General features: G+C 47.1%; 1 protein-coding gene across 2 annotated transcripts in view; it reads right to left on the reverse strand.

Moving 5' to 3' along the window:
- Positions 1–1,422: 1,422 nt before the first annotated feature.
- LOC119181434 (Farnesyl pyrophosphate synthase) overlaps positions 1,423–22,823 on the reverse strand; it is a 30,257-nt gene continuing 8,856 nt past the window's right edge. For both annotated transcript variants that reach the window (XM_037432680.2, XM_075884248.1), the window contains exons 3-5: positions 18,988–19,347; positions 6,725–6,937; positions 1,423–1,743 (exon numbers count right to left, since the gene is read on the reverse strand). In XM_037432680.2, the coding sequence (XP_037288577.1) occupies positions 1,540–1,743; positions 6,725–6,937; positions 18,988–19,347 (777 nt within the window). In that variant the 3' untranslated portion in view covers positions 1,423–1,539. The remainder of the gene's footprint in view (positions 1,744–6,724; positions 6,938–18,987; positions 19,348–22,823) is intronic.

Here is a 22,823-nt window from a genome sequence, read left to right on the forward strand (position 1 = left end):
ACACCAGGCAAGATCAGTCGCGCCAAAAATTCTATCATGACACAGCTGCTTCAGATGCCGATTACTCCCCGGGAAAGCTGGTTTGGCTTTGGGTCCCGTCCACAACTCCCGGACTTCCCACTAAGCTTTTGTCACGGTACCATGGTCCTTACCGCATACTGGAGTAGACATCTCCCGTAAACTACGTCGTTGAGCCGGTCAACCCATCGCCCGATGATCGCTGCCGAGGCCGCGAAACAGTTCACGTCACACAACTTAAACCCTGCCACGACCCACCTATAGCGTCTTTTCCTTAAGTCGCCGTCGCCAGGATGGCTCCTTTTTGTGCAGGGAGGAAATTTTACCGGTGCACATCAGCGCTAGTTCTGTGCCAGGAAGAGAAAAGACGACGAAGTTCGTGTGTTGCGCTCTCGGCCTCTTGTTTTCTGTGCTGCAGCTGTCTTGCTTGCCCTGGCAAGTTTTTTGCTGAAACTCCTCCGAAGAGCATGCTTGTTACAGCTTGTATTTTCGCCCTTTTTTTTACTTTTCTTTTCTCTTTCCTTCTCCCTTTCCTCTATGCCTGGCCTTCCCGAAGGTGCAGGCAGGCGTTGTGCCGCTATAGGTGGCAGTTGTCAGCGTGTTCCCAACTTATTTCCTCTGTTTTCGTGTTATTTATGTACATGAATAAAATGATAATAAATGGTTTCACGGTTTAGCACTCCACTGCAGTGAAACCACTTTTATAGGGGATTGCAAGTGTACAAACATGCACATATTCGTTCATTACAAATACTTCAATAATTTTCAATGCTCTAATATTAGAAGCATTCGAATATTTTCACAGGCCCAGTGATATTACATCTGGTACTGCGACTCCTTGCCCAAAATGACGCCTGTATTGCCGAAGCTTGAAAGTGCTTTGTTTTCCAAAGCAACTTCAAGCACTGGCATGGCTGTGCAACAGAACACCTGCTTGCCTCACAGAAGGCAGAGGTTCAATACTGCTTGTAACTATGCGTTTTATCATTTGCTGTAATTGTGATACCTACTTACGCAAAGTGCAAATTTTTCGTTCATTGCCAACACCGCTGACACTGAAATTTCTGTGACGCTGGCTTTTAAATGCAAGTGCGCTCAAAGGAGCACAGCCATGATGCATTGTCGCTCGCATCCCTAGTCATGGTCACCACATTTCAACAGTGTAACACCAAAACTGCTTAGCTGTCCAAGCTTGACATTAGTGAAACTCGTACTGTCAAAATGCATTCAAGCTTTGCTATGACGAGCCAGCTTTGCTGGCACAGAGAGCTTGGGGAGTTTGTCTTTCACTGCAAGGAAGAAATCATCTTGTCTTTGTCTTTCACTGCAAGGAAGAAATCATCTCTAGGTACAGAGGCATTTCATTCATGGACCAATGAAAATTAATCACATGCAACGCACTGCTGGCAAATACAAGTGGTTTTAATGTACATTCACATTCGCGGCTGGTGTTAATGTCCATCAGAAATGGAAAAGAGGTGGGAACGTCCATAAAAAAGAAGAAGGGAATAAGTAACATCACTACAAGTCCAGCTTCAATAACGCATCCTTCTGGAGACGCAACACATCCGCCAGATTGGAGGGCAGCCTGTTGATTTGGGCGTCTAGGTCACGAAGGGCACGTTCGCGGTAGGTCGCATAGTGACCTGGGAGATCTAGCTCCCTGTAGACGGCTTTCACTGCAGCCTCATCAGTGCCACCGGGAGCACCGCGTCCGATGTGCGCCTGAAACAACAAATCGTTGGCGTAACCACGCATGCATGATGGTATAATGCAACCACCACTTTTACGCTTATTAGGGTAGGATTTTTAGAGGGCCCCTTCAACAATTTTTCAGCATAGTCTGAAAATGCTGCCAATCGGTAGTTGAAGCAACGACACTAAAGAGGAACAATGACTTGGTTTAGATTGGCAAACTGCACTCGGAGAACTCTAATGCCATGTTTCACTATGATATAAGTCCATAATTAGCGGAGAAAATCGAGGTTGAAGTTTAATTTTTAAATCTCTCGCTTAAATCTCCGCACGCAACGTAAGAATTTTTGTCATTTTTGTGGTGCTCGCTTAATGAAATTTTCTGAACCTTCATATGCTATGTCTATGGCTCCCACAGATTACAATTTTTATCGATTGGAAGGCAAGTAGGACCCAGTTGACACCTTAGAAATTTCTTATGTCATGGTGCTTGGTGTGGGAATCCCAAAGTGGCTTTGCTTTTTTGCATTTCCTCTCCGCATGTTTTTTCACCACTCACCAAGTTGCGACAATGGTGAGTGTTTTTGGAATTGTGAAATCATACTTTACTAAAATGTGAAAACTCATTTTGCTCATTAGTGCCCCTTTAAGGCTCCTAAGGATGCGCAAGCCAAACGTTCTAGCGCAGGATGTGGCCTGGAATTGACGATTCTCAGAGTTGGCTAGAAATCATTCTCCCTACTTTTTACAAATTATGCCGTATATCCAAATAGCTGCACCATGTACCCAAACTCCACAGCCACTGGCTGACTCGAGCATCGTAAGCTGTGTAGCCACCACGGCTGCCGGGAGATGATGCCACGTGCCCAGTGCGCTCGCTCACAATCACACTGAAAGTAAGCCACACCTTTGAAGATAAAAAAGATGTGCTCAGAGCATGGAAGAAAAAATACTTGAGGTGAACCTTCTAGGCGGCAGTGGCATACGTGGGCAGCGCAATAGCATGGCGGGGAAAATTCGGTTTTCACCACAGCACGACATATGACGCTTCTGGAGTGCTGCCATTGCTTACCTGAACGGTACACAAAAATTTAAATGCCACCTCATACATAGCAAATATTTCCCAGATTTCTGTCTGTAACATCACCAGTATTTTAGCTGCCATACAGCACTTGAAACGAGCTACGGGTTGTGGCAGACGTCTTCAGCGTGAATAGGTCTCCTCGCTCGCATGTGCGCACGTGTGCATAGGTAGCCTTGGGAGGGAAAGTTACCTATGCAGTCAAGCAAGCTGTTGCACATTGCTTCACAATTTTCAGGCTCCTTGTCTCTTTAGCGCACGTAGCACCGACTTCATCCCCGCGCGTGCTTTGCATGCCACAAAAAAAAAAGTGCTTTGCATATTTCCACCGGTTCTTCTTAAATTTGGTGCAGAAATGTGCTGCACCAAACTGCGACAGTTGGTACGCATCCTGTCTGAAGAAACTAATTACAAATTACCTACAACATTTATAGTGACCATGTCAGGTTGGAAGTGTGGGCTTGTGCCATAGCAAGAAAAGATCGAGAGCTCACGTCTTGCGACTATGTTTGCAAGAAGCACTTCTGGAAGAGCAAGTCCCATCATTTGTTAAAAAAAGGGGGCACTTTAATTACAGTCAAATCTCAATAATACGAACTCGAATGGGCCCGAAAATTTGTTCGAATTAAAAGAAGATCGAATTAAGAAAATCTAAATAAACAGAGGGTTCTCCATGCAGTGGCACATGTGCATTGAGCTAACACACGAGGGGGAAGTTTCAGAAGACTGCCATTTAATCACAAATCACAGGACATCCGTTATTAATTGAAGTAATCCATGATGCGCGTCGGCACACGTTTGCCTTGCAGAAGTCAATCAATTTCGCACGCAGCTTGCGAAGCATTTCTATTTCAGCTTCAGCATTCTCCTGTCAAGAGAGGTTGCGCTCGGAAATGGCCAGCGCCGACACTTTCTAAAGACTACAACAACGACTGCGTAGCGGAGCCTCAGCCTTAGCATGGCCAAAACGTGACTGGGAAGGATGAGCGTCTACACGCGGAGAGAAGCAGATCGGCATTTGAGAGAAAACCAACACTCCACTGCAGCTTTTTTTTTCTTTGCGCGCATTGTTGAAAGAAAAATAGTTACGTGGCAGAGTCGCGAAAGGGGGAAGCATGGCACCAACGTAGGAGAGACCCCCCCGCCTTTAAGGCGTAGAGCTGTGCTCCCGCAAGGGCTGCAGAGGACAGTGCCTTTTTCCTTTCCTTCAACCACCATTTGTTCAGTCCAGCGACGGCTTTCTTTTCCTTTTTTTCCTCTCTCTCCGCGCACGACGTTGGAAGGAGAAGGGTCTTTACGTGGCAGGGACGGAAAAGGGAGAAGCGTGACACGGGCGCGTCTCAGATCGGCATTCGAGAGAGAGCAAACATTCCACTGCAGCCTTTTCTTTCCTTTTCATTTCCTTCGTGCACAGCATTGAGGTGTCGCAGGTGCCGCTGTGGGATTGGGCGGGGTGCTGAGAGCATTTTGGAGCGTGCTATGTTTGACCTAACCGTCGCAAGTGCTTGTGCGTTCAAATTACGGGGGTTTTTCGCCCATTGGAATACACGGGACCTCATCGTGAGTTCGAATTAAGCCGAAGTTCGAATCAAGTGTGTTCGAATTAATGAGATTCAACTGTATTTTGTAAAGCGAGAATATTCGCAACTATAAAGGAAAGCACATATCCACTTTAGGGCAGTGTCCATTTGGTTGAATGCTCATTTGCCAGAGCATAATTTGCAATACTTGTTAATCATCCCCAATGTATGTTTGACTTCAACACTAAACTATCCAAATTCATAGAAAAATGTGCTAATAGTGAACAGAAAATGCGCTACTGGTGAATGTGATGGTCACTAAAACAACCATATCTATTGCAAAAATGAAAATAAGCCCCAGAAATGTGACAAACAGCTAGAAAATTCTACAAACGGCTAAGCGAAAAAGAAGCCCAAATGCTCTTATTATAAGCAGAACTGGAAAAACTGATGGACTTTTAACTGTCACTCGTATTTCGTAGATTAAACTCGTAATAAACAAGCCATGGCATTGAACATATGAGGACAGCGAAAAAAGGGATTGCAATAGGAAAGCTAACAGCAAGCGTGCATGCTGTGTAAATATAAGTACTTGCAAAAATTATCAGTGCAATGCTTCTGTTTTGATTTTCTTTTGCTGCGATATCAATTTTATAGACACTCTTGGCAAGTTCTTGCAGTTGCAGTCACGTTTCGTATAAAGTCCGAATTGATAACATGCGTCCGTCCATGCATTGTACATACTAACGTGCGGAAAAGCACGCAAGTTGGGGCGGTGAACAGGGCTGAAACAGTAATCTAATTGGCTAGCCCATCTCTGTCGCTCGGTGGGCACGTTATTCGAAGGTCGCAGGTTCAGATCCTGCCGGCGGCAAGTTATCTTTTCATCCACATTTCTTTTTTCAAATTTAAAGTGCCAATGCGACTCAGTGGTAGAATACTCTTTCTTCAAACTTACATTACAATTATTCTTAGTATCATCTCTTATACTTTCCCTGGCATTATTGTATGTTAGTTCTCATGAAGAATTTGAACATGCCTCAGCCACAACAATTACTTTGTCGCACTTTTATTATTTTGGGTTCGAATGAACACTGTATACAATTTCCACATATCATAGCTCTGCACAGGGACTTATTTATTTTATTTTATTTAATACATACTGCAGACCACAGTTGTGGTCCTGGCAGGACGAGCATTTGAATAGCACAATAATACAAAAATAGCAAAAGGGACAAAAAATGAAACGGCGGACATTGCATTGCCAATCCAACACAAATAACAACACTAACGAAAAATGGGGCTATACAGTATCTAATAAGTATGGCTCAGCAATGGAATTCCATTCAGCCACGGTACGCGGGAAAAATGAAAATTTGTAAGTATCGGTATGCGCTTGATATGGTGTTAGCGATCTAGGGTTATAGTGCCGCGTGTGTTTTGTGGTCAGGGCGGATATATACAGGGAGGGGTCGATAGCCAATTCATGTTTAGTAAGTGAGGAGAGGAAATCGAGACGAAATTTTTGTCTTCTTAACTGAAGCTTGGGAATGTTATTGGCAATCATTAATTCAGAGGGAGAATCCGTGCGACGAAATTTTGAAAAAATGAACCTGACAGCTTTCCTCTGAATCTTTTCCAATTTATCAATGTTATTTTTGGTATACGGGTCCCATACTACAGCAGCATACTCAAGTTTTGGTCTAACGTATGAATGGTTGCAAAGAAGTTTAACACTTGGAGGCGAATTACGAAGTTTGTGTCTCAAGAAACACAGTTTTCGAAAAGCGGAGGAGCAGATGTTATCTATGTGCAAATTCCAGGAAAGATTACTAGTGAACGTTACGCCTAAGTACTTGAAGCTGTTGACTTGGTTCACCGCGCATGATTTTCTACTCTTAAGGTCACGCGCTGTGCGGTTTCGTTCCTGCAGCATTACGCAACCTGATGTCACTGCAGAATTTGTGACGTGATATGGTGATGTCATCACGTGATGATCTTTTGCATCACTCGTGCCCGATGTCGCGGAATTTCGCACTAGGCGGACTCTCGGTAGATGGAAATCTGTCAAATGGAACTGCTGCTTAAATGCAACAATTGCCTCTGATATGACTGATTTCATAGTTGTATTCTGCACCCCTGTTCTCTCAGAAAACATCTCTCAGTGAACCATCTCGAGGTAAACAGAACTCCTGTTAAATGAAACATATTTTCCCGGTCCCTTCAGTTTCAATTTAATGAGTCTATCGTATATTTAATGAAATCCTAAGCACTACAACACTATTGAACGGTTCTTGACACCCGTGTTTTTATTTAGAACAAGTCAAAAATATTTCAGTTTGGCATCATTACTCCTTGATTTACCATTACCTCAGCCAAATTCGATTATTGGTTTGAGGAGGTAACTCACCATTATGGTTTCAGTCTGCTTGGGCGACGCCACTTGAAGGGCAGTGACCAGAAGCCAGGAGTACTTGCCATCCACAATGTCAGTGCCCACTTTACCAATCTCTTCGACCGAGCCAAAGCAGTCTATGTAGTCGTCGCGTACCTGAAAGATGCGACCCAGAGCCAGCGCCGCCTCCTGTGCCTGCTCATGTAACGATCTGTCCTCGACGCCTGCCTGCAAGGTGACCAATGGTTACCAGAAAACGTGTTGTTCTCGCCAAAGCATTACTGCTTTGTAGCTTCATCATAACACATTCATCAAATACCATAGTCTTTATTACACACAGACATTGGTGAGAGAAAAAAATTCGTGGAAATCCGGATCTACGACAAAGGGATACTGACACAAACTTTGGTCTCACGTTTTCTTGCTGCAACGTGTTGCTGGGCGCCTGGCAGCCATAACACAGCATTTCAATTGCTGCAGCACACAACAGAAAATTAATTACAAGCCCCTCATTATTGACCAGTTTCAGTTTGAGAGAGCTCCAAAAACGACAATCCCCAGGGTGCAGCTATTGCCACCTAGCGTGAGCAGCTCTCGACTACATCAGCACATAGATTGTGATGCAATTCTGCACGGTTCGCATCATGAAGTTTCTTTGAATAGGAAACAGGGCTGCAGTGTCGCCAAACACAAAACTTTCAATGCATGCGCCGGAGCCACGCACTCATGACCAGCCGCCGAGAAGTATAGACTGTTGGAACAAACATGGCAAAAGAAAAATGGCGGCTATGATGTCATCATAACTTCTTTTATTGACTGCAGCGGGGTGACATGAGGGAAGTAAGGGGATCTCCAAGGGATCGCTTCTAATGATGTCAACAGCTTCAAAATTCTTCAAACTTCGAAATTTCTGTAATATACCTTCCAAGCTATATTAGCTGTTGATATTTTGCAGATGATGTACAGCATGTTCACGGGAACAGATCGTGCAAGCTACCTCAACCATGAAATTTTGTGTCAGTACCACTCTCACCTCAGCATTCATGTACCCTGGTTTCGGATGTTGGTGAATAGCAAAAAAGTCATCATAGAAAAATGTTGGGTCACTTATTTAGCTTGTTGTAGAGATATCTCATGATCTAGAACACCTGGAGTTGTATTTAATTTTTTTAACATAAAGACCTAAATGTGAATACAAAATTTTTAGAACAGAATTTTCATCTGCTCATAAATTTTTCAATTTTTGATCTGAAGAACTACTAGTTCTGATTTCATCTGAAAACAGTTTGCAGCATTGCAGTTATTGAAATTGTAGTATATAGCTATCCAGTAATATGTAATTTTTGTTTAATGTTGTTCGTACTGTCTATAAACAATAGAGAGGCAGCTTTGTGTACATTGTAAACCAGTTTAACTACAAGAAGATTCTTGCACACTTAAAATCACCATAAAAAACTGAACAAGCCTGTTTAGTTTAATCATGTCTGGACATAAAATACAGAAAATATCTCCACAAGCCATGTCTGCCCTTAACTACTGTTGCTGCTGAAGTGAACCTCTGAGGTCATGCAGAAAGGAGCGGGCAGTTGAGAACAGCTCCACCAGGTGCTGCAAAGATTCCAGCTGTTTACAAGGAAACGGTCTTCTCTTTTAATAAACTTATCATATTGATTTTTCATTAAATCACTGGTGACATTTGAAACCATTAATTGATTTCAAATGTCGCCAGTGAAGCCACTGTGCATGGTGGTTGCATAAATGTGACAATATCATGCGTGAGCACATGAAGAGAAGCTCATATCGTGTCGTGACGTCTGTCTAGGAACCGAAACTATCTTTTAAAAACATACCATAATTACTTTTTCAGAGCGCACTCGAGTATAGCAGTAGATTTCCTACGCTCTTGAGAGGTTAGCGTTTCATTCGATGAAAAGAGACCTGAAATCTTTTATGTCAGTACCCCTTTAATTTTCCATTTGAGGTCCACCCTAGAAATAAGTTGCATTGGAGCAACAGTAAATTAAGAGCTCCACATCGTCATCGATGCACAAGCATGCGATCAATGTTGACACAAGAGTACTGGCTCGAGTTAATTCGCCACTTGAAGTCTAGCCAAATCAAATCTTTGGTCAAGATGCAGATGCAACCAGGAGCGCAGTTCTCGTGATGTCCACTTAGTGGACTGTCTGCTTCAGCTTCTTGAGACTGGCTGGAGCTCGGCGAGTGGCGCACCGCCCGTTTTTAATCTTTCTTCCACAAAGACATTTTAACATCGCGAAGCTTTTACAACTCTCAATACAAATGAAAAAGACGGAGTGCGTTTCGCCACAACGACGACTGGCTCCAGAAATCTGCTTTTGGACGCACATCTCTGAGACTGTGCATGAACTCTAATCAAGTTAGCACTTGAATTAAGTATAACGTGGCCACCCACCTGCACGCCTCGAAAGTCGGTACGCATTCCCTAAAACGTTCTCCAAACGTCTCAACACATTCATACGCAAGTTCAGACTTGTCAAGTTTGTTTGAGAGTCCTGTTTCTGTACATTTTGTCCACATTCATTCTTTTTAGGCCGGTAATGTGCTGGCGGATTCGGTGCATCGACGTGGTCAAAAGTGCCGCGACATCACGGCTCGCCACTTTTTCGAGTAAATGAATGCCGCCGAAGTAAACATGTTCATTAGATGGAGAATGTGAAAATAGCTCCCAGATTATAGTGGTTTTCATCAAGTGATGCTTTCGCTACCAAAATGCCCATGTAAAGGTGCAGGGGTGAATGCGGAGTTCAGTCTTTTCAAGCAACTCAAGGAGCACAAATAATGCTGTTTCAGAGCAGTTTTGAAGGGGTAAAAAGGGGAGTCTTGGAACACCTTTGGAGAACCCCAGGGTATGTTTCGGAGTTACGCAAGTTAGTCTTGGAGCATATCTCTGGGTGTGAACATTATTGTTAATTCAAGTTTTTTTTTTTATTTCTGGAAATGGCCCCACCGCGGTGGTCTAGTGGCTAAGGTACTCGGCTGCTGACCCGCAGGTTGCGGGATCAAATCCCGGCTGTGGCGGCTGCATTTCCAATGGAGGCGGAAATGTTGTAGGCCCGTGTGCTCAGATTTGGGTGCACGTTAAAGAACTCCAGCTGGTCGAAATTTCTGGAGCCCTCCACTATGGCATCTTTCATAATCATATGGTGGTTTTGGGACGTTAAACCCCACATATTAATCAATGATTATTTCTGGAAACGAAGTGTCTAGCGTTACGTCTAGACAAAACAATAGAAGCCGTTAAAGTTACGTCCAGACGTAAAAATAAGACAAGTTAGAGTTACGTCCAGCGTGACAATACAAAACCGGCTGGTTAAACTCGCCGAACCCGATCGGCAGCAGTGATGTAGTTGGCTAAAGCAGCTCGTGCAGGACGGTGAGGTTGTTGGTTCAAGCCCAACCAAATATTTTTATTTTATTTATTATTTTTTTGCACAAGTATTTTTTCAACAGTGCAGCATTAATGTTCCAAGAGCGTCGCGTATATATATATTTTTTTTCTTAAGGAAAATAGACTTCGTGGCCACGGCGGACGCGCAAAACTGCGTTGCTACAGCGCCGTACAGTTCTGCTGCAGCAAGCGCATCGCAAAGCGAAATTATCCCAGTGACACACGAGCAAAGGCTCGAGACTGCCATGTGATTATCAAAGTCAAGTGCGAACCACACGTGAACCACACGACGGACGTAACCTTAGCAGCAGATTATTGTTACGGCTGGACGTAACTTTCACCTTTTGCAAAAGCTACGTCTAGACGTAACGGTAAAAGCCATTAAAACGACGTCCCAACGTAAAAATAAGACGTTAGAGTTACGTCCAGCGTGACAACAATTCAAAACCGGCTTGTTAAACCCACCAAGCCGATCGGCAGCAGTGGCGTAGTCGGCTAATGCAGCGCGTGCAGGACAGTGAGGTCGTCAGTTCAAGCCCAGCCAAATATTATACTTTTAATTAATTTTTCGTGCAAGTATTTATTTAAACAGTGCAACATTAATGTTCCAAGGGCGTCGCTTATATTATGAGACCACGTCCGGTACGGCAGTAACCAGGTTATCTTTTTTAATCCAGACGCACGAGCCAGAGAGCCAGCCCGCGTGACATACGATGATGATCACTACAGTGGTTTGGTCATACAGATGAAGATGAAGTACATAGTCAGCGCTCACACTATTTTCCCTCCTTCGCGAAAGAGGGCAGCAAGTTAGAAAGGGTAGGGACCCCGAATATATCGTTTCAGCCGAGAAACGTGGGCGATCTCGGCGTGGCGGCGACGGTGATCAGGAGCTGCGTTGACAGGAGAAACGAGATAGCTGACTTCAGATGTTCGTTCCAGGACGGTGTATGGATCGAGATATCGGTGAAGGAACTTTTCGCAGAGCCCAGGTACATGAACAGGTGTCCACAAAAGGTCTTCGTCGCCTGGGCGGAACACAACAACTCGGCGCTTTGCATCAATGTCGATTTTTCTCTTGTCCTGAATGGTAGCAGTGTTGGCGCGGCCGATTTCACGGCAGCGGGCGATGCGAGCGGCAAACTCTTCCGGGAGAGATGAAGATGGATTGGAAGATGTGGACAAAAAGGTGGTGTCCAGAACAAAAGTCGGTACACGGCCATACACGAGAAAAAAAAGGCTCAAATTCGTCGTACCCTGTATGGCAGTATTATATGCGAACGTGACGAAAGGAAGTATTGTGTCCCAGTTTTTGTGATCCGGTTGCACGTACATAGAGATCATGTCGGACAAAGTTCGGTGGAAACGCTCAGTCAGACCATTAGTTTCTGGGTGATACGTTGATGTGGTCTTGTGGATGGTGTTAGAGGCCTGTAAGACTTCAGCAAGGACATAAGAAAGAAATGTCTTGCCACAATCACCAAGGAGCACATGCGGTGCGCCATGTCGTAGAATAATGGCGCGAAGGAAAAAATCGGTTACTTCAGAGGAAGCACAAGATGAAAAAGCTGCCGTCTCCGCGTTGCGAGTAAGGTGGTCTATGGCAGTAACAATCGAACGGTGACCGGCTGGCGTAAGCGGAAGAGGTCCGTAGAAGCCTATGCCCACAAATTCAAAGGGAGTGGACGGGCACGGCAGTGGTTGCAATGGCCCCGCGGGAAGAGACGTGGTACGTTTTCGGTGCTGGCATGACGCGCAGGAAGCGACGTACTTGGCGACAGAAGTGGAGAGGCCAGGCCAAAAGCAGCGAGTCTTGAGGCGGTCGTAGGTCTTGTGGAACCCTAAGTGGCCAGCTGTCGCATCGTCATGAAACGCTTGTAGAACATCCAGACGAAGTGAGCGAGGAATGACTGGAGCCCATTGGTTACCGAGAGGATGGTAAATTTGTCGACATAATGTTCTCTTTTGAAGCTTGAAACGGGCAAGTTGTCGTCTTAGGCGGCTGTTTGGAGCACGCGTTAAGCCAGTGAGCCAATCAATGATTGTGCGGCAGTAGGTATCGGCATGTTGGAGCGAGGCCAGATCTGTGGACGAAAGAAGGTTCGCCGAGGCAACTAACTGTTTCGAAGCAGCAGCCGTCTGTTTGGTAACTTTGGTGGGCGGTGACGAACAGATGGAAGGTGACACTTCGGCGCTTTGCGAGAGCGGGCAACATGACAAAGCGTCGGCATCTTGGTGCTCTTGACCCGACCTATATGTGACGCTGTAGTCATACTCTTGCAATCGTAGTACCCAACAGCCAAGGCGTCCCGACAAATTTTTGAGAGACGATAAGTAACACAGAGCATGATGGTCAGTCACTATTGTGAAATGCCGGCCGTATAAATAAGGGCGAAACTTTTGTACAGACCACACGATGGCGAGACATTCTTGCTCAGTGATGCTGTAGTTTCGCTCAGCAGGTGACAGAGTATGGCTCGCGTAGGCCACGACTTGTTCTTCGGAAGCGTGGTTCCGCTGAAGAAGAACAGCACCGATGCCAAGTCCACTTGTGTCAGTGTGTAGCACAGTAGGTGCTGCAGGGTCGAAATGGCGAAGCACTGGCCGTGATGTGAGGCATCACTTGAGGGTGTGAAAAGCGGCTTCGCAGTCATCCGACCAGACAAAGGGTGCACTCATGGTCAGAAGTTTGTGCAGAGGAGCCGCAATAGTAGGGAAATCACGTACAAAGCGGTGGAAATACGACGTCAAGCCAAAGAAGCTGCGGAGGTCTTTCTGTGCGATTGGTGTAGGAAAGTGCAGTACCGCGGCAACCTTGTCGGGATCGGGCTCAACGCCATGTTTACTGACGACGTGACCTAATACCTTGATGCTGTGACTGGCAAACCGACACTTCTTAGTGTTGAGCTGGAGACCGGCCTTAGCTAAACACGTGAGGACTTCGTCTAGCCGTTCCAGGTGCTGTGAGAAGGTGGACGAAAAGATGACAATGTCATCCAGGTAGCGAAGGCAGGTCTTCCATTTTAATCCCCGCAGTACCGTGTCTATCATCCATTCGAATGTGGCTGGGGCATTGCACAGGCCGAAAGGCATCACATTGAATTTAATGAGCCCATCTGGCGTAGCAAACGCAGTCTTCTCTTTATCAGACTCGTGCATTGGAATCTTCCAATAACCGGAGCGTAAGTCGAGACTTGAAAAGTACTCGGCACCTTGTAAAGTGTCAAGAGCGTCGTCAATGCGAGGCATTGGGTAGACGTCCTTACGAGCGATTTTGTTGAGTGATCTGTAATCAATGCAAAACCTTACCGAGCCATCCTTTTTTTTTTCACTAGTACGACAGGAGAAGACTATGCTCTTGTCGAAGGCCTGATGACGTTGCGCGCAAGCATGTCATTGACTTGTTCTTCTATAAACTTGCGTTCAGAAGCCAACACACGGTAAGGGCGGCGGCGAATGACACGAGATTCGTCGGTGTCGATACGATGGGCGATCACTGTTGTTTGACCCAGACCTTCGGAACAAACGTCAAAGCAAGTTTTGTGCTTCATTAATAACGCTAGCAAGGCATCAGTTTGCGTTGGGTTGAGATGTTCACACAAAGTGGCCTTGAGAGCAGGAAATGCATCTTCTGCTGGCATACACTTTGAGAATGACGAAGCAGATGAACCAGTGACGACACAAAGCGGTGCTTCTTCGGTAATGCTGGCTACAGTGGTCCCCTTTGGCAAAAGAAGTGGTTCTGGCATCGTGTTGCAGGCCGTGATGCTTGCACAACCACGGGAGAACCGCACTAAACAAGATGCGATGGTGATCCCTCAAAAAATGCAGCGCTGGCAAGGAACAACCACAGTATGATAATATGGGCAGAAGAGTGAAGACGACAAAGAAGAGCACATGGGATCGGGAAGCGCAGGACAGCATTCGAAGCAGCGAAGTGGGCAAGGACAGACTGTTCTTGGCTGGACAACCGGTCCGGGGAACTAGGAGACGTCCTCTAGGCGCTGCACTGTCCTGGACTCCGGCTGGATAACTGGCCCAGGGACCAGGCGAGGTTCCGCTGTTCCGGCTGTCGTCTCGATTTGTTACGAGTTCCGGTTTGCTGTGGGCCGCTGGTCCTGCTGCCGTTCCAGGTGGCGGGCACGACCCAGGTGTGCTACTGGGACGAACGCGGCGGCTGAGAGCTGTTGCTCCAGGGCGGAGCTTCCGAACGACCGCTACCCTCCTGCTGCTACTGCGGCAGAAGGCCGTGTGATGGCGTGGGCCAACTCACGTTGAAGACGCCAACGAGACAGATGGCACGTCACGCTGAGCAATCAGCGTCCAAGCCCAAGCAAAAAACGGCGAGAGACTTAATTAGTGAGAGATTTCCCATAGAACTGCATGCGACAGACTATGTTTTGAAATGCTCCATTAATAGTTGCTTTTCCCGTGTAAATATATTTTGTGTGTGTGTGTGTGTGCACTCGTGGCTCGATTGTTTCTTGGCTAGCGGTCCTGGGCCCAAAACCTGACACTACGTCACACACAGCGTCGCCATCTAGAATATCTCGTGACTTGATCGTAAGGTCACGTTCTTGTCCGGGAGGCAGGAGGAAATCCGCAGCTGTCACAAGGTTGGGCGACGAAAGGTCGGCAGCAGAAGAAATCTCAGTGTCCGTAATACGAATGAGGGGCCGACCACACGAAATTACAGCAGACGCCGCTGACAAGAAGTCCCAGCCTAAGATTATCTGACGGGTGCACGAAGACAGCACAGCCAATTGTATGTGATGACGGATTCCATCGATGAGAACACGAGCAGTGCACAACCCGGTCGGGCAAATTGGACTGTCATTAGCGCCGCACAACATGAGACCGGCATAAGGAGTTTGCACTTTACGCAGGCGAAAACACAATTCACGATAAATTACCGAAATTGCGGCTCCAGTGTCTATAAGGGCGTCAACAAAAACACCTTCCACACAAACAGGCAGTAAATTAGCTGGACGAGATGAAGGAGTTGTAACGTTCCGACAACAAGCAGTTCCCCCCTCAAAAACTGCACCTTCTAGTTTTTCGAGTCCAGAGAGATCAGCGCGGGACGCAGGGGTGATGACGTACGCTGAAACGTTGACGGAGAACGGCGGCGAGATGAACAAGAAAGATGAGGCCCAGCATGAGACCGTGGAGGGTAGGGCGACCGACGAGAGGATCGTTTCCATCGGGTCTCTCTCGTAAGCTGGGTAACCACGTCGTTCATCCTGCTGACGGCGGCGGCAGAAACGGGATGTATGACCCCTTATGCCACAGTGGAAGCAGATGGAGCGCGGAGGACGCCATGTAGAATAGTGGCATGGCCTTGGCACTTGCGTGCCAAGGCCACGCCACACAGCCACATGGTCGCATCCGACGTCCGCAGGCACGGTTGGAACTTGTGCAGGGGCCGGCGATGCAACTTCTGCGTACGAAGGCACTGGGAAGCGCACAAAAGACAGGGCATGTGCAGCGCTTGTCATTGATGCCAGTTCGTCCTTGATTATCTCACGCAGGTTGGGAGGAGGTGTGCAGACAGACGCAATGATTGGGTTGCCTGGAATAAGGCCGTGAAGTTCTTTGACAATTGTGCAGATAAGGGCCCGCAATGCATGCTTTCTGGTAAAGCGAGCGTCGCAGCAGGCATGTGGAAGGTGCATGAAATGAAGCGCGTCCAGGCGTTGGCATGTAGTGATGACGTCCTGGACGGTAGTTGGATTCTGGGTCACGAGAGCATTGAAGGCCACAGAGTTGATACCTTTCAGTAGATGTCAGATGCGATCGGCCTCCGTCATGTCATTTTGTGCTCGGCGACAGAGAGCCAGAATATCTTCAATGCAGGACGTATACGATTCGTCGTCCCCCTGAATGCGGGTTGCGAGCTTCTGTTTCCCTACTGCAGAGCATCCTGCAGACGTGCCAAATACTTGACGGAGATGCCCCATGAAGGCCAACCAATTGGAGAAGTCGCTCTCGTGGTTGTAATACCAGGTTTTAGCGACGCCATCGAGGTAAAAAGGAACATAGCGCAGTTTGTGCGCCTCGTCCCAATAGTTACAAACGCTGGTTCGATCATAACTGTCGAGCCATTCTTCGACGTCTTCGTTGCGAAGGTTGGAAAATACCGGAGGGTCTCGATGAGAGGTACTCACGGTGTAGTGAAGCCTTAGTGGCTGAGAAGGAGCGATTGCAGCAGTGGACACGTTGGGTTCTGCCATCGCTGTTGCTTGAGGGCACAACCATCGACCAGACTGGAGCTCCAGGGGTGACGGGTAGAGCAGGAGGACGTGGGAACCAAAGCACGCTCCACCACTTATGAGACCACGTCCGGTACGGCAGTAACCAGGTTATCTTTTTTTAATCCAGACGCACGAGCCAGAGAGCCAGCCCGCGTGACATAGGATGATGATCACTACAATGGTTTGGTCATACAGATGAAGATGAAGTACATAGTCAGCGCTCACAATATACATATTTTTTTTCTTAAAGAAAATAGCCTTCGTGGCCACGGCGGACGCGCAAAACCGCATAGCTACAGCGCCGCACAATTCTGCTGTAGCAAGATAGTGAGTGTTAGCGACGAAAGCGCACCGAGAGATTATCCCAGCATAGGCGCTATTGGGAGCTTTTCCTGTAGAGTCTGTGTATTAACTCTATGAGTCGTAGAGTTTCCCACAGCAAACTCTATGGCCTCAGTGACAATCAGTTTTTTATTCTGAGGTGATTTTTTCATGTTTTTACCTTTACACCCGTAAAAATATATATATAATGAGTCAGATGGATGTCTTTTTGTCGCTCAACAATAATCATAATCTATATTAATCTATATTTCATGTCTACGTGTCGTTCATATACTGTCTGACGTGACGCTGTCGGGCTGTGGTCAATACAGGCCTAAAATAGGCTATCAATGCTGAATATCAGTGCAAAATAAATGAAAGGTTCTAAAATGATGCAAACTATGTGATCAACAAAGAATTATTCACAATAATGTATTTAAAATCACGATAAATTCTTCCAAAATTGCTGCTGTCTCCTGTAGCCTAATATCGCGGCTAGAGGCTGCTACAAGTGGCAATGCGCTATACGAAGGCTGCGCGGGCCAACGTTTAGAGATACTTCCACAGAACACCTTTGTAGATACTACATTAGCACGGGCTGCGCCATTAAAACTACGGGGATGAGGTTTTTAGACGACGAGATTACATGTCGCGACGTGGGACAGCTGTAACTACTGTTACCGTACGGGCGTAACCCTAGTGAACGTTTTACACGTCAGCATGGGCATGCAAACCGTACTTGCATCCAGTTGGAAAGCCGGTGTTTACCACTAACCGCGGTGTGGGCAGGGTTCTATCATGATTGCTCTGCTTGTTGACCGCTTCAAGGAATCTAATGAAAAGGGAGCCCCCGATACGGTAGAATGGTACCGGCAACGTCTTCCAAAAGTTTGTCAGCTGGTCTGTCTCAACAGAGCTGCTAATATGCGAAAAAATCTGGCACAATAAATGACGCAGCTTTCAACACACAAGTGATTTCGGTAAATCGGTGAATCTGAGCTTATGACCGCTAGATTCGGCGAGCGGCAGTGCCAAACATTACCGTAGCAGATGCAAACGTCTCCATGGGACTAAGGACGTAACACAAGCAATGGCTATAGTTATGTCTGGACGTGGACGTAGCATACCGTTGGCTATAGTTACGGCTGGACGTAAAGATTGCGGTGCTTACAGTTAGGTCTGGACGTAACGCTAGCCACACCGTTCTGGGAAACATAAAAAATTCCGGTGGTTTTTAGTAAACATTATATGCTGGTGAACCAACCAGACTTACCACAAGATAATGTGTGTGTGTGTGTGTTTATGTGAGAGTTCCTGTCATTGAAATATGATATGACGTCTAACAGAGGGATAACCCAGAGAAAACAAGAGATGAAGTGATGCTTTGCATAGCTACACTTTACCAGACCTCAGATGAATTAAGAATGTTTATGTTCATAAACCACCAAACTGACATGAACCACTGAAAACTAGACATAATCCTATAAATGTTACCTTCAATCTAAACTCAATGGTTTGATGAAAATAAATTTATAAATTAAAGAAAGCTTCTGCCCAGGTTATTAAAGCCCCACAGCCGACATAAGAACAGAAAGGAAGAGAAATAAGCTGTGCAATGCATAGCTAAACAATTTTTTTTAATGCTTACGTTGACAACGCAACTTGACATGTACAGATGAGAGGACAGGAGAACCGAAATGTTCACTGTTAATGCATAGCAATGATATTGACAGTTTCGGCAAGTTTTTGTTGTCATGGTCATGCTTACATAAAGTCCAAGCCGATAACACGGCCCTATACATCTTACGTTCTACGCGCAAGCACTTGTGACGAACGCAGATTAGGGCTCTTGCTTTAGATCAAAAACCTGTATGTACCATTCGTGTGTGCGCTGGTACAATCTACTGTGTGCATGTGTGTGTGCATGTGTGTATATGTAACAAACACGTTAATAAGTATGCACTTAGCAGTTGAAGGACGCACTAGGGGCCGGATATCGCTACTGCGTACAACTCTTAAGGGCGAAGCTAAAGGGTCCCCCACATTTTTGTCATGAAGTTCTGTTGTCCAGCTCGCTGATGGATATCCGATGTCATTGCCGAACCGAGGAGCACGCCGACTTAAATAATCTGGTGAATCGCATCTTGTGAGTGTCCTCACCTAAAGAGAATGTATTCTACGCCTTGCTTCAATATAAAGGTTCTTGCCATTCATGTCAAAGCATAGTAGAAACCAGTCTGTAATTACCATCACCTGTGTGACAGATGTCTCACCAGAAACATCCCAGCACGGATGGGTAGGGCGAAGGAGTAGAAGGCCGTCTTGAATGTGACGGTGGCCCAGTACAGGTCCATCGTGGGCTTGCACTTGCTGCCCGGAGCAGCAGCCACCATGTCCATTTCCTGACCGAGCACGGTTCGAAGGTCGCCCTCGTGGAAGAGCTCTATCAGCGGGAGGTAGCAGGGCAGTGAACGAAGCCGCTGCCTCAACACCCACCTGAGGGCCTTGTCGAAAAAGAGGGCATCGTTGATGGCCCGTAGTCCGACATTGGGGCACTTGTACCAACAGGGGTGGGCGCGGCGCATTGACGATCCGTCCATGATGTCATCTAAGATGAGGAAGTAGCACTGGAGCTGCACAACACGCGTGTGTGCGATAAATGCTTCAATGCCTTACTTGCAATGATGACAAAGCAAGCATGCGAACAGGTTTCAGCGAGAAAATGAATTGATCAAGGGCAATCACATTGATATCAGTCAGATTTGCAGTGATAAAGCAGGAGCATGTACCAGGTAAGACACATGGTGTAGCACAGCAGGGAAATTTGTGTCTTATTTTAGTTATTGCAAGACATTCGTTAATGATGCAACAACATTACATCAATCGTAAATTCATCAATCAAATTTGCACACTTTACACATTACGTGAGATGCAATTTACACAATCTGCTTTTCAAGCAGAGTTGCATATTCATAAACTTCATGCTGAGCTTTTTCTTTTTTTTAACTTGCCAGTATTCAGGCATACTACTAAAAAATTACAGACCCTAAATACTAATTGTACATCGTAAAGTCATTAGAGTTGAACTTTTTCAAATGCAACAAGTTTCACTGAGATTAGCCCAGCCATTGTCCAATAATATCGCTTCTGCATTTTACTGATCAGGACTGACCACTAGGTAAAGTTCATTTATCAGTTCATTGATGGCTATCGAATAGTGAAGATTTCAAGTACATTTCTAAATCATGGGCACGATTTGGCAAATGCGTGCAGGTATTTTGATTGGACACACGAACTCATCCTCAGTGACGCAACACCATAGCCTACTATGCCACCGTTTTTGTGAACATTTTGTCGATGTGGTTCACGTTTCGCACATTCCTTCATCTTACGACTTCAATTTCTATAAACAATTTGCATTATGTATGTATGTAGTATACATATATATGTGTGTAGGCGTGTATAAACGGATAAATAAATGTGGTGTCTTGTGACTTCTAGTGCGGATTCTATAACCGCATGATAATCAAGAGCAGTGTGGCTTTTTGCTGTTAATGGACCCCCCTCCAGCCAATGGCGCTGCCACGTTGCCATGACCTTATAGAAGACCACTTTTGCACCACGCTCACATGATGATAATAATATGTAGGTTTTAATGATGCAATCACCATGTTTGGCCAAAGAGCACCATGACAAATGATGAAAGAGTAACAATGACGCATAATTTACGATGATATTGCCACGTTCCATTTCACAAGTTTTTGTAATCGTTCGAACACCACACGATTCTCGGCGCAAACCGCGCCTGCAGGTTTCGAGAAGGTTCCGGACTGTAGTAGATCATTTCGATAAGATCAGATCACGCCCACTGTGCGAACGGTACAGATTGTTCTGGAACCTACGCCACCGCCAGCGATAACGCTAGAACATTCGACGGCAAGGGTATAAATGCCGACGCGCTTCGCCGCTTGTCAGTTGTTGATCGAAGGCCGACGCTGCGTTCGCCGCTATCAGTCCGAGACTGCTATCTGTGCAAGACTGCTGCTGTAATTAGACTTTTCCTTTACCGGGCACAGGTACGCCCAAATAAACAGTTAAATCCCAACACGAAGTTTCCTGTCTTTGGCCACGTCACGACCTCATGACATCTGGTGGAGGTGCTGCTTCGTTCATGTACCGGACGCCCCTGTCAAGCCGTGAACCCAGCCCCCGTCGCGGAGAAGACACCGGCGCCAACCAAGAGCAGCGAACGAGCCGCCGACAGCAAGGTCTCCCACCGGAGTACGGCCTTCTAGAAGACAAGGCGCGGAAGACCAAGACCATGACCTCGACTGCAGCGACAATGACAACCGGAGCGTCCCAGCCCGTGATCGTCATTCATCAACCCAGGGAACCACCAACATTCCGTGACTCATCGTTTGAAGACCCGGAAACCTGGCTAGAAACATACGACCGTGTGGCCGCCCTCAACCACTGGGACAACGAAGAAAAGCTCCGTCGTGTGTACTTCTAACGTGGGATGTCTTCTGCGGCGCATTTCTGCAAACGTTCACCAACGTCGCTCGCAAAGAGAGGGCCGCTGCTCTACTCGAGACCCGGGTTCAGCTACCAAATGAAAAGGTTGGAATTTTCACAGAGGAGATGACCCGCCTATTCCGTCACGCTGACCCAGACATGCCTGAGGAAAAGAAAGTTCGTTTCCTCATGCGAGGGGTCAAACAGGAGCTCTTCGCGGGACTAATGAGGAATCCACCGAACACCGTTCAAGAATTTGTATCCGAGGCGACCACCATCGAAAAAACGCTGGACATGCGCACCAGACAATATAATCGTCGCCTGACTCCAGAATGCGCTGCTGCTCAAGCCAGTGACTCCGACGACCTGCGTGAAACGATCCGAGCGATCGTGCGGGAAGAGCTGCGCAAACTGTTGCCTTCGGCGCAGCCTCAAGTGGATTCAATCGCCGACATTGTGCGAGAAGAAGTCCGGCAATCGCTTCGAATTCCCGAAACACCGCCGCCCGAGCCAGAAACTATGAGCTACGCCGCTGCAGTGCGCCACAACGCTCCTCCCCGTCCACGCCAAAACGCCGCCCCGTCACACTTCCGTCGCCAGACGCCACCACCCCGACCGACGTTCTACCGTTCCCCAGCGGGTCAGCGCAGTGCACCGAGGAAAACGGACGTTTGGCGTGCACCTGACAACCGCCTGCTCTGCTACCACTGCGGCGAGGCCGGGCACACATACCGCCGTTGCCAGTACCGACAGATGGGACTGCGTGGCTTCGCCGTCAATGCACCGCGTCCGCAGCCAGGAGATCGGCCACGTGACATCGCCGACTACCTGGCAGGAACTCAATGGACACCACGAAGCCCTTCCCGTTCGCCGTCGCCCAGCCGCCGCATGTCACTGCACCCCCGGTAGTACTCTGGCCCAACGCGGGCCCGGTCTCCTAGCCCGTATCCGGGAAACTAAGGGCAGCAACCGATGTAGGTGCGGTTGCTGTGCGACGAACTACCGAAGATCCTCCGACGACGACGCCGACGCGACGGAGCTTTTTGAACACAACACCAACCAGGCAAAGCCCTGAAGGCAAAAGGTCACTTACCGAAGGTGGCCGGACGACGCAACATGGAAGCAGCGGAACAAGCCGACGCAGCCGTGACCCGACGCCACGCCCTAACTGTAATGCGAGACGACGAACTAGCGACCTCGACGTTCTTATCGACGGCCACAGTGTGACTGCTCTCGTCGATACTGGAGCCGACTATTCTGTCATCAGTGGGTCGTTCGCCGCGAAGTTAAAGAAAGTTAGGACAGCTTGGAAAGGCCCTGAAATCCGCACAGCCGGAGGTCATCTCGTAACGCCTGCAGGAATCTGCACAGCGAGAGTCACCATTAACGGCCGTATTTATCCTACAGACTTCGTAGTCCTACAGCGTTGCTCGAGAGATGTCATCCTTGGCATGGACTTCTTATGCCTCCATGGTGCTGTCATCAACCTAAAAACAAGGTCGATAATCTTATCCACAGAAGAAGCACTACCGCCGCGCACGCCGTCAGGACACCATGCCTTGAATGTGCTGGAAGAACAAGTCACTATTCCGCC

This window comes from Rhipicephalus microplus, unplaced genomic scaffold (assembly GCF_043290135.1).
Source record: "Rhipicephalus microplus isolate Deutch F79 unplaced genomic scaffold, USDA_Rmic scaffold_24, whole genome shotgun sequence".
NCBI lineage: Eukaryota > Metazoa > Arthropoda > Arachnida > Ixodida > Ixodidae > Rhipicephalus > Rhipicephalus microplus.